Source organism: Lissotriton vulgaris, chromosome 5 (assembly GCF_964263255.1).
Source record: "Lissotriton vulgaris chromosome 5, aLisVul1.2, whole genome shotgun sequence".
NCBI lineage: Eukaryota > Metazoa > Chordata > Amphibia > Caudata > Salamandridae > Lissotriton > Lissotriton vulgaris.
The window spans coordinates 1,423,927,064-1,423,939,887 of NC_141693.1; the positions used below are offsets into that span (position 1 = coordinate 1,423,927,064).

Here is a 12,824-nt window from a genome sequence, read left to right on the forward strand (position 1 = left end):
AACAGTGTCGAACGCTGCGGAGAGGTCAAGGAGGATGAGGGCAGCTGTTTCACTGTTGTCCAGCAGGGCTTGGATGTCATCGGTGGCAGCGATGAGGGCGGTCTCGGTGCTGTGGTTGGCTCGGAAGCCAGACTGTGAGGGGTCGAGGGATCCATTCGTCTCGAAGAAGGCGGCCAGCTGCTTGTTGACGGTCTTCTCGATGACTTTGGCTGGGAACGGGAGGAGCGAGATGGGGCGGTAATTCTTGAGTTCGGTGGGGTCCGCTGTTGGTTTCTTTAGTAGAGTGCTGAGTTCGGCGTGCTTCCAGCTCTCAGGGAAGGTGGCGGTGTTGAAGGAGGTGTTGATGATGTCCCGCAGGTGGGGTGCGATGACAGTGTCGGCCTTGTTGATGACGTGGTGGGGGCAGGGGTCGGTCGGAGATCCGTAGTGGATAGAGTTCATTGTGCAGATGGTGTCTTCTGTGTTGATCTGGGTCCAGTCGCTGAGGGTGGTGGTGGGGATCGTTGGTGCGGTCGTGGGGAGCGTTGTTTGTGGGCTGAAGCTGTTGTGTATGTCAACGATCTTGTTGTGGAAGTAGGAGGCGAGGGAGTTGCAGAGGTCTTGCGACGGGGTGATGTCGTTGTTTCCGGCGTTGGAGTTGGAGAGCTCTTTCACGATGTTGAAGAGTTCCTTGCAGTTGTGTGCGTTGTTGTCCAGCCGGTCCTTGAATGCTGTTTTCTTGGTGGCGCGGATCAGTTGATGGTGCTTCCGGGTGGTGAGCTTGAGGGTGGTCATGTTGTCCGTTGTTGGCTCCCTTCTCCAGGCTTTCTCGAGGGCTCGGCAGTTCTTCTTGGAGCTCTTGAGTTCGTCGGTGAACCATGGGGCCTTCTTGCTGCCGGGTCTGCTAGGCGGGGTCCTCAGTGGGGCGAGGTCGTCTGCGCAGTTGCTGATCCACTTCGTGAGGTTGTCGGCGGCCTGGCTGGGGTTCGCTGAGCTGGCGGGGGGGTGCTGGCTCAGGGAAGCGGCAAGCTGGTCTGCTGTGATCTTGTTCCAGTTTCTTCGAGCAACCTGTTGCTGGTGGTGGTGGATCGTGGATCTTTTGAAGGTGAAGTGGACGCAGCTGTGGTCCGTCCAGTGGAGTCCGGTGGCGTGGCTGAAGAGGATGTCCTTGCTGGATGAGAAGACAGCGTCGAGTGTGTGTCCGGCGAGGTGGTTGGGGGTGGTCACTAGCTGCTTGAGTCCGAGATTGGCGAGGTTGTCAAGCAGGGTGGTGGTGTTGCGGTCGTTGTTGTTCTCCAGGTGGAAGTTGATGTCCCCCAAGAGGATGTAGTCAGCGGAGGGGAGGGCGTGCGGGCAGATGAAGTCGGCGATGTCTTCGCTGAATTGTGTGCGTGGTCCCGGGGGTCGGTAGATGAGGGTGCCTCTGAGGGTGGTTTTGGGGTCCGTGTGGATCTGGAAGTGCAGGTGTTCGGCGGTTTTCAGGGTGTCGTCGGTGTTGGTCGTGATGCGGATGGTGTCCCTGTAGATGATGGCGATGCCTCCTCCAGTCTGGTTGCCGCGGTCTCTTCGGGTGATCTTGTAGCCCTCTGGGATGGCGATGGCGATGTCGGGCGCTGAGGAGTCGTTCATCCAGGTTTCCGTGAGGAAGGCGACGTCAGGAGCCTTGGTGTCGAGGAGGCTCCAGAGTTCGATGGTGTGTCTGTGGACGGAGCGGGTGTTGAGTAGGATGCACTTGAGGTGGTTGCTGCTGGTGTTCGGCTTGGCGGGCGCTGGTGCGGGGCAGGTCCGGTTGCAGGAGAACTTGCAGGCGTGACAGCTGAAGGGTCCGTGGGTTCGTCTCGGGGTGGCTCGGTAGCATCCCGGGATTCGGCCAGTGTTGAGTGCGTTGAGGGTGGCGGCGTCGTACGTCCGGCGGGCGGGCTGGGGTCTGCGGGGGCCAGGGGTCCTGGCACTGGGCGCGGTCCAGGAACGGACGGGCGTAGACGGGCTTACCTTTGGCGCGCCTTCGGCGCACAATCGGCGCGCCCGCTGTGCGTTACCGCTGCGCGTGCGCGCGGTCGCCATTTATGGCGAAGTGCAGGGAGGGAGGGGCAGCTGGGAGGCGGGAGCGGGGAGGAAGGAGGCGTGGCTACACTCCCCGGCGGCGGGAGTCGGCAGCGGGGAGCGGGTGCAGGGGTTGGCAGCCCAATGGGGGGGAACCAGGGGCAGCACGGGGAAAAAATACACAAAATTAAGAGGGCACAGTAAGATAAACAATACAGCAGGACCAGTGCAGACAGGGGTGCAGAACGCGGAGGAGACAGCAGGCGGGGGGCGTGGCCTGAGGGCGGACCCGAGGGCGGGAAGGCTCTTCGAGGCAGGCAGAATCAGCAGGCGGGGGAACACGCAGCAGCTTGTGGCCGTGCGGCGCGGGGATGTCCTACAAGTAGGTCACACTCACCTGTGCCGCACGGTCACCATTTATGGCCAAGTGCAGGGAGGGAGGGGCAGCTGGGAGGCGGGAGCGGGGAGGAAGGGTGCGTAGCTACACTCCCCGGCGGCGGGAGTCGGCAGCGGGGAGCGGGTGCAGGGGTTGGCAGCCCAATGGGGGGGAAACCAGGGGCAGCACGGGGAAAAAATACACAAAATTAAGAGGGCACAGTAAGATAAACAATACAGCAGGACCAGTGCAGACAGGGGTGTAGAACGCGGAGGAGACAGCAGGCGGGGGGCGTGGCCTGAGGGGGGACCCGAGGGCGGGAAGGCTCTTCGAGGCAGGCAGAATCGGCAGGCGGGGGCACACGCAGCAGCTGGTGGCTGTGCGGCGCGGGGGTGTCCTACAAGTAGGTCACACTCACCTGTGCCGCACGGTCGCCATTTATGGCCAAGTGCAGGGAGGGAGGGGCAGCTGGGAGGCGGGAGCGGGGAGGAAGGGGGCGTGGCTACACTCCCCGGCGGCGGGAGTCGGCAGCGGGGAGCGGGTGCAGGGGTTGGCAGCCCAATGGGGGGGAAACCAGGGGCAGCACGGGGAAAAAATACACAAAATTAAGAGGGCACAGTAAGATAAACAATACAGCAGGACCAGTGCAGACAGGGGTGCAGAATGCGGAGGAGACAGCAGGCGGGGGGCGTGGCCTGAGGGCGGACCCGAGGGCGGGAAGGCTCTTTGAGGCAGGCAGAATCGGCAGGCGGGTGCACACGCAGCAGCTGGTGGCCGTGCGGCGCGGGGGTGTCCTGCAAGTAGGTCACCACTTTGTTGATTGTCAGTCTTTTTGACTCAGACTTTCACCCATGAAAGGTTATTAAAAAGAATACCATTTATTTGCACATCTACGGTAATAACTTATATTACATTTCTTAGAAACCAAAATGTATTTGTTACATTATATTTACAGGCTTTTTCTATTAGTTGAAACAATGAAACATGTAATAAAAAAATGTGGATAACATTTTGAGAAGATCACACATCCTTTTGTCTAAAATCTGTCTAACCATGGAGCCACAGTGGGAGCCACTTGGTCAGATTTCTGCTGCTGCTTCTATGCAACCTTTTCCTCATATTTGCCATATGTAATGAAGTCAATTCTGTGATGGCCTCTGTGCTGTCGCATATTGATTATATTTTGTGGTTGTATTGTGGAATGATGCTTTATCTAATCTTGCTTCTGTAGGCACTTCAGAACATAGGAGGTCATCTCCTAGCTGTGGCAAAGCATAGCTAGCAAGTTAGATCTGCTTTGGAGCTCCAATCTGGATTCCAATGGTGTGGCGTAAAGGTTACTATGCTTTGAAAGCAGGAAAGGTGCAGTATTTGCTTTTGTTAACTGTATCACACTTTTATGGTGATCTAATGTGGCATGAGAGAAATGTACTGATGTCAGAGCTGATGTCATATGGAATGCTGGGGGGAACAAGCGGTAGCTGGACTGAGCAGCTGGGGATTTCTCCTGGTGGTTAATTGATCACAAATCAAGTGAGAAGCGAAACCTTCAAATTCACAATCCTTTGGTTATACTTTAAGTGCTGTTTCAAAAGATTCAACAGGTTCATTTTGGTCTTAAGTTCATGTGAAAAACTTGTACCAGATCATCACAGTGTACTTTAAGTAACAATGGTGTGCAAGTTACTTTCACCATTATGTATGAATTCCGGCAGAAAAGTGGGGTCAGGCATTTAAGGGTGCCGTTTTACCATCCCCAAAGTAATGGGAAGGAAGAACGCTTTAACTGGGTTCTAGTTGAGTGTGTAGGAATGAAACGTAATGTGGTAGAAGCTGTGCAAGAACTTACATGGTCTTAGAGAAAAACGGTGCATGCTTGCACTGGCCACTTTCCAATTTAAAATTATGCGTGGTAGAAAAGCAGCTTCAGGTTTAACTCCAAACTGGCTATTTAAGTTTAAACCCTGCATTGTACCCTTGAAAGAAGTTTGGTGGGAGTCCAAAACCAGGGATGTCCCTTTGCACAGAAGGAGGGTGCCACAAATGGTTACTGCAGACCTTATAAGATTTTTTTTTTAAAACATGTTTTTCAGAAGAAAGGCTTGTCCCAGTTCAGAGATTCTGTGAAAGTTGTTGAAGTACATCAAAGCAGTGTTTTAGTTGAAGTGGGCATGGGTGGCATATTTGTTGTGTTGCCAAAGTACAAAGAGCTAGAAATTCTATAGCCCCAACATATTGCTATAACAGGCACAGTGATAATAATACCCCAGATTGTGGGCACAGTAATTTCGACAATGCTTCAAATTCTGATATTGTTATACGTCGCAGCCTCCGACAAAGCAAAGTACCTTCCAAATTGCTGATTTAAAAAAAGTGGAACTGTTGAAGAATGGACTGTCTATGAAAATATAGCTTACATGTTGACTCTGTTTAAGTTATTAGAAATTTTTATTCAGATTACTTTCTCATTTTTTAATTTAGATTTATTTTCATTTCACTGAATATTTAGTTCCATTTGTTGCCTTTGTGGCACATTTAGTTATTTTCTGTTGTTATTCGTTCCTTCTTGTTATTCTATCCTTTTCTATGTTCTTATTTTTCGAAATCTTTTAATCCATCTTAATTGTTCTACAAGTTCATCAATATGTAAAAAAAAAAAAACCTCTTTAAAGAAGTGAGGTGGGGTAGTATCCGCTTTTGTTAACTATGACCCTGTCATGGTGATCTAATGTGTCATGAGTGGAATTTACTGATGTCAGAGCCGACGTCATATGGAATGTGGGGGGGGGACAAGCAACAGTTGGACTGAGCAGCTAGTGATTCCTTCTGGGACTGTTGTCCTCTTAATAAAGGACCTTATTAATCACTACATTAAGTGAGCTACTTCGAAGGTTCTTCTTCACCAAAAGAGTTTACCCCTTGTTCCTCTGATGACTCTTGCAATTATCAATCACTGAGAGCACTTCATATTAGTGGAAAATAGTTTTCACCCGAGGCACCAGTGTTTTGACACTTTGAGTCAATTCATCTCCACATTATCCAAAACAAAGAAGCGAGCTGAAGACATTGCTATTCCCAACAAAGTAAGCTTGGCAATATCCTCCTATGGAGCTACTCGTTGAATGTCATATTCTTAAGTTATCGCGTAAAAAGGTCCTACATACAAATCTGTGCATAATGAAACACATAACTGTAGGAAATTTGAATAATATGTGGTATTGCTAGGTGACCTTACCATGTAATACTATCACAATATCCCATAGATGGTCCTTAGATTCATACTAATAATTCCTTAGCTCGGTCCTGTAGAATGGCAAAGAGCAGTCAAATTTTACTAGCGGAACATGTGTTAAGCATTTTAGTGTACCACTATGGACGATAAATAATTGGCACGAAACCAGAGAAATTCAACACCAATTTATAAAAGGAAAGAGTAATTTTTTCTTATTTTAGATACCAAAATGAATGGGAGAGTACATAAAACCGGATTTATAGACTTTGTAAGCAATATAAAATCAGTGCAGTAAAATCCACTAGTGGCAATCGGTCACTCTCAGGTTGAGTTATTTGGAACCCTTATTGGAACCCTTATAGGGATAAGGTTATGCGGTCCCCAGGACCAGGTAGCCGCGCCCCGTGGAGGGAGTTACGTGGGGCAGAGAGGCGGGGTGGGGTAGGGGCAGGGTGGGGGGTACTAAATGCCAGAATATGGATAATTGAATGTAAGTAAACAATTTAATAAATAAAACGAATTTCGTAGCACGCCCTGCATTGCAAAATGCGATGCAGCCCGGGCTACAAAATTCGTTTTATTTATTAAATTGGTTACTTACCTGCAATCATCCATATTGCGGTGTTTAGTACCCCCCACCCTGCCCCTCCCCCGCCCCGCCTCTCTGCCCCACGGAACTCCCTCCACGGACCGCGGCTGAGACCAGGCCACAATAGTCACTTTTATCTAGCCAGTAGAGCCTAGGTGCAGAGTTATTCCGGCTGTCCTTGGTGATGAATGAGAGCTGTGGGTGGTGCTCTTTTACTGCTCACACAGTGCTGAAAGAAACAAAATGCAAAAACACAACAAGTACATTGCTGTTGACATTGGATAATGGTTGCACAATGTTCTCTGTAGCTGCAGCGGCGAGTGGGGGGTTGGTTACCAGACTGGTGGCCAACAAGCCTTGGCAGTGGTAAGCACAACAAAAAGCTTTGGGAACTTCACTAGGTCCAGAGGAGTATCATAGTGACCAGAGACTTCGGGGTAGGCAGAACTAAAACTCCCACAATGCACTGGAACACCTGGAATTTTGAGTGGTTTTACCTGAAGTTTGCAGAGGACTAGTGCCACTAGTCATGGGGAGACTGACAGTGCTTTTATTTCTCACAAGGGTCCCTCTATTCAGGAGTGTCTGGGCAAAACTTTGGACCCGGTACTTACTCTTTCACAAAATAAGCACTGCTTATAGGTTTACTGATTTGAGGGGAAATCATAAATCCGGGCTGCACAGACCACCCCTCAGAAGGCAGACAGAGAGTCTCTGCCCCACAATTATTAGCGCTTCCAGAAACGTGGCAGGGGAGAATGGCCCCCAATACGAACAACTAATTATATGACTGTAATCATATATGACACGTGCATCTCTCAGTCTTCCACTCACTGGGGCTTTGCTGAACTAAATTATAAAAGCCAGTAAACAAAATTTGAGACCCAAAGTGACTCTTCTCTAAGTGGAAAAGCGGGATTGTAGTACGCCGTTTCTGTTTCCATAGGCTTTAAGATAAAACGTCACAAAAAACATTTTGGTGTTTTATTCTAAATAAACAGCGACCTGCCAGCGATCACTTACAAAATGTAAATAGGATTATAACGACGTCAGGGGTTGCCTACCCTCGCCGTGTCCCTCCGCTGACCACAGCTAATCCCGGCCCTGTCTCCTTCGCTCCCAGGAGCAGAGGTCGCCGCGCGCACAATGCAGGTCGCGCTCCCGGTGACCTTGCTAATCCGTGCCCTGTTCTGTGCAGGTGGAGGGAGGTTTGATTTCCACACTGCTTATTCTCGGATGTGCTTTTGCCGCTGATGTCAGAGTCAAAGCCAAACCTGAAGTGGATTACCAGATTAGGTCCCTCCTGGGAATTATCTCCCCATTCAATCTGAATCGCCCGTTAATCTTAAAGGCTGTTTCCCATTCTATCTTCATGCTGGGTTTTATTTATTTATTTTTTTTTCTTGGAACTCCAGCCAAATCTATCAACAGGGAGTCATTATCTCGCCGCCTGTCATTGGCCGAAAAGTTATTTATACAGGCCGGTGTAAGAGGCGCCTTTCTTCTAGAAGAGATTACTTCGATGAAGCTCCCAGGTCAACAGTCGACAGTGGAGCTCAGGAGGCAACGAGTACAGTAAAAGAAAAGGAAAGGCGCCATGAACCGTGACTGCTTTGTCATCCGTTGAACTGACATTTGTTTCAAAAGACCACAGAGTTGTGATTGGCTTAACAAACTGTAGTGCTGCCCTTTTTGACCCGAAAATGGGCAACATAGACGGGAAGTCGATGGAGGAGCTGAGTGCCACAGAGATCCACCAGTGGTACAAGAAATTCATGACGGAATGCCCCTCGGGGCAGCTCACCCAACACGAATTCAAGCAGTTCTTCGGTTTGAAGAACCTAAGTCCGGATGCCAACGAATACATTGAGCAAATGTTCAACACATTCGACTTCAATCAGGTAACTATGCACCTCTTTCATCCCCCCTCCCCCTCACTCCCACCCATATTTAACGGTGTTGTCTCGTACACTTGCCTGGGTGTGCAAGAATAGAGGGTGCCTTACTCTGTAGGCTGTGTACAAATCAGTGTTACCACAGTGTTCTGCACTTTGCAAAACACGTTTCCTATTGACCATTTCACCTGCCTAGTTCATGGGAGAGACTTGGTTTAAAGCTAGCATGCTCATGTCTCGATTTACCGGAAAAAGTTTGTTCGATGCAGATTTAGTGAAACATTTTCAAAACTCATGAAAATCTGTTCACATTTAAATCTGTTGCACAACGGATGATATAATAGATGATTCTAAAAGTCAACTTTCGAACCTGCTCATAAAAAGCACTCTTATGAATTGACTATCCTGGGGCTTCAAATACTCCTATATTTTAGCCAGTGCTGCTTCTGTAGTAGTAGTACTAAAGCAAGAAAGTATTGCTTGCAATAGTTTGATTTCAAATGTTCGAATTCATTATTTTTATGTGCCAAGGCTGTAATTGGGGTTGCTATGTACAAGGGTGCAATATTTATTGCACTAAATAAAATGAGACTGCATGGATCAGAATTTATCGGGTGTGATAAATGATAACTTTTGACATGTTTTGTTCTGCCAATGGGGGATAATATGTATTTTGGTGATTCTGGCACCAAAATCAGCATCTTCTAGAATTACCGGATCCATTTCCCATATTAAAGTCTGTCAGGTTTGACCTGTCTTAGTTTAATGTACCCCGTAAATACAAGGCTAGGTGCTATAAAGTCCAGGCCACTTACTATTCCAACCCCTTCGCAACAGGGATTTGTGCAGGGATAAGAATTATAACGAGAGCCTAAAATGAGTTTTGTCACCTGCCCAAGATTGACCATATTATAACTGTTTGATGTACCCACTTGTAGTCATCTCAAGTTGTCCCATGTCAATCTTGAGGTTTTGAGTATGTTCTGGTACTTGCAGTTTTACTGTTCTCATTGCAAAGACGGAAGAGCAAGAACCAAAGTGCTAAATTGTAAAAACTAGTAAAAATTAATTATGTGTCTCAAGAATTGAACTTGTCTGGTATAGCTAGTAGATGTGCACCTCATTGTGTCTACCGGTCGTGCACACAGGTATGTTACTTGGTAGATCACAAGTTTAAAATACTAAATGCGTTGGTTGCTAATTTTCAAGAAGACATCTGCTGAGTGTGTCGGTTTTTAACTGGAGATTGTTCTCTCTCAGTTATTATTTAAGTGTGGGGTCTCTAACAAGGCACAGAGGGTGTGCCTTGTTAGAGCTTTGAGTTATGAGGTAAGACTTGGGGTATTCGCCCCGAAACAATAATGACATGTTGATGATGTTAAGCAAAGTGCACCTTACACCCCGGCACTCATTTTTCCCATCTTTAAATTCAGACTGCAATGTGTGTGTGCTACCTCTTGGACCATTGATTTCTTCGGGGCAGGAAAACCTCGTGTTTCTAGTATGTAGAACTTCCCCCGGAGGATCAATCGCAGAAATACAAAGTAGCTTTTTTCCTCTCTTTGCTTTGACAGACTTGGTGGCGGTAGGCCTACTTAAATGAATGTCTTTGCACCATCATAAGAGAGTCAAGTCTTCAATATAGTGCATAACCCATATAATTAAACATTTGCATCCTTGGATATCAATGTGTCCTGTCCTGTGCAGCAAAGCTAAGGCTACTGTTTGACAAGTAGGGCTAGAATATATAACCACAGCTCCACTACATCCAATGCACCTTAAATCCTTTTCGTCGGCCCACAACACATGATGGACGTTTTATTTACAAGCTTTGCCCTAGACAATAGTCATTGCATGGTGGCAAAATATCACAGGTGTATATGGCACACTTTATTTACTTCGACCACCGACTTACCTTAAATTCTCCAAAACACATGATTTTCAGAATTTTTATCCTAGGTATCTTCCCCACAGCAATAGATATTTAGGTAGGCGTATTAGCTGGAAAATATCTCAACAAGACAAACACAATGCAAAAAGTTCCCGTTTGTAGTGAGAAAACTATTGCTTGCTCTATTTTCTCTGTCCAAGACGAAACACTATAGAATTCCATACCTGCAAAACTTAGAGCAACTGAGAATTACTTACAAGTCACAAGAATGTATAGAACTTGGGGGCATTTTATCAAGAAACAGCATTAACATTATCGCAACTTTAGTGCCAAAAAACTGCCACTAAAGCAGAGATAATGGGCTTGATAATACGCCCTTGTGAATTCACATAGAAGCCCATGTTCTGGTGTGAACATGGGCTTCTATGGGAATTCTCTACGGCGTACTATCAAGCCCATTTTTGCTGCTTTAGCGCCAGTTTTCTGCCGCTAAAGCGGCGATAATGTTAATGCTGTGCTTGATAATATGCCCCCTGGTTATTCACAATGTGAGCAGTGAGTGAATCTCTATCTAGTTCACAAAAGAAGTGCCATCTCAAATTCTGACCTCTCTGCCTATAGGAAGATGAGAACCAACCAGCATCATCCTATTACAAACAAGCACCTGGCTGATATCATAAAGAACCAGATCCACCAACAAAATACCACCCATGCATCACTTTCAAACAAATACATAACAGAACGATAGATGCAAATCACAGAGATGGGCCTCTCCTCCAAATCTTACATGGCAAACCTAAAGATCCAGCTATTAGGATATAACACTTAACACAGTACCTCACATTAGAAGGAGACAACTACAAAGTTGCAAAGAATGGAAACAATATTCACTATTAAACTGTTCAACACCATCGCCACCAAATGGAACCGCGAATGATGTGTTAGCATATAGCACCTGCCCACAGCCGACAACCATCATTCTTTCTTCCTACAGTTTTGCAACCTCAGATTGCATGATATCTCAAAACGTCTTCTTCAACTATATTTCTAAAACAGCATGGCTGTTAACCATGAATTAAATGTATTTAGTGATGTGTCTCCTTCCTATTGAATGACCCTTGCCTTGCTCTTGATTCTCTGTAGGCCTTACTGTCCCTCAGTGCAGCTTGCTCTGTCACAAGCCTGTCTGCCTTACTCTCTACTATATTTCTGTAAATTAGCCATACCCCTCCTCATAGATCACTGTGAGAAGTAGGCCTGGCATATGCTGTCCACTAGTTATAGAGAGCACCTTTACACCAGTCCAAACAACCCATTAGAGGTGATAGGTTAAAGACAATCTTATTCGAAAGCTATCCTAGTGGTAGCTATGGAGAGCAGCCTTCAGGCTAAATCTTGAAGGAATGTGAAGCAGCTTGTTTTACCAGTCTATAATCTTGTGAATGACCAAAGGAAAGGAGAACACACCAGGTATATATATATATATATAAAAGATATGTATTTATTCTAAATACAAAGAATCAATGTGGACTAGCCCACTGTGTTCAATATACTTGGTCACTTGTGACTCAGGCCTGGTGGCTGGACTCAATTAGTCTTGTTAATAAACCCCTCACATACCAACCTGGTTGGTGTCATGCTTCATCATCGGGGTCCAACCAGGCAGCCGAATGCCGCCTGGTTGTGCTTAAACGCCTGAATACAGCGGAGCGGGTTTCGTGCAACAGTGTGATGTGGATGAAGGTGGATGTTAAAATATACCTCTGGGAATCCTTACCTATTGATTTATTCTTTGCAGCCATGGGTATTAGGTTAAAATATGTGATGCAACTACTGATAGACAAAGTTTTTTGCTATGAGTTGACTGTGTGTTAGCGGTCTACATGTTTCAATCCCTAGAAAAAATTGGGCGGGACTTTGTCAGGACCAGGAGGTGAAGTGAGTGGCAAAAGTGGTGTCACGGGTGATTATCTCCTACACACGCACTAAGGTGTGTGGAAAAGGTGAAGATAAAAAAGTGTCTGTATACTTACAGGCACTAGCTGCTATGCGAAGAAAATGTTCGCTATAACATTCGGTTCCAGAGAATCGGGGAGCAGGGGAGAGGTACTCTTGTTATCAATTTGATCAGTGAGAGTCCTCTGCAGGAAACCTAAATCAGGTCCTTCGGCGTCCCGGCTGGTGAATACACCCTACTAGTCTCTTTATGAGGCTAGAGGTAAAAGCACATACGTTTCACTTAATATCACACAGTAAATCAGCACAATATACGTTGAGCCCTAGGGGCGTACCAAACCATATATTAAGAAAGTGGTATAAGAACCATGACTTGACTAGGCACAAGGCCTTGAGCCTGTAGAATCGTTAGGCCCACAAGGAACCACCCAAGGTAGTGACACAGGGGACCCACGGGGACACGTGCAGTGTGAGAACACAACGACGAGATGCTGTTAGCTTCTATGGGGAAAGTCGTGGTTGGAAATTTAAAGATTAAGGAAACTTAGGAGAGGACTTTGAGCAAACGCCTTTAGACTTAAGGGGTTCTAGGGCCAACACCCATGGAAGCACCGGAGTACACGGGTTACCTCACCCAGGGAAGCCGAGAGCATAGGTGTCTTTTGGTGTCGAGAATCGTTGTTGATTTCAGTGGCGATCTGCTGCAAAGTGCCGCTGAAGTGGAAAGTGTCCGGCGTGATCCAAACCTGGATCAAAAATGAGAAGAACCTGGAAGCAGAGGTGACAGAGTCTGGGTCACTTGCCAGTGACAAGGGCACGATAGTCAAATGCCCATCGATGTCAGGTGAATTCAGGTTGAAGAG

General features: G+C 47.0%; 1 protein-coding gene across 1 annotated transcript in view; it reads left to right on the forward strand.

Annotated features, from left to right (window-relative positions):
* The first annotated feature begins 7,738 nt into the window (after positions 1-7,738).
* The window catches only part of GUCA1A (guanylate cyclase activator 1A), a 68,346-nt gene continuing 63,260 nt past the window's right edge, over positions 7,739-12,824 (forward strand). Inside the window, exon 1 of the mRNA XM_086923359.1 lies at positions 7,739-8,120. Coding sequence (XP_086779485.1) covers positions 7,923-8,120 — 198 coding nt within the window. The 5' untranslated portion in view covers positions 7,739-7,922. The remainder of the gene's footprint in view (positions 8,121-12,824) is intronic.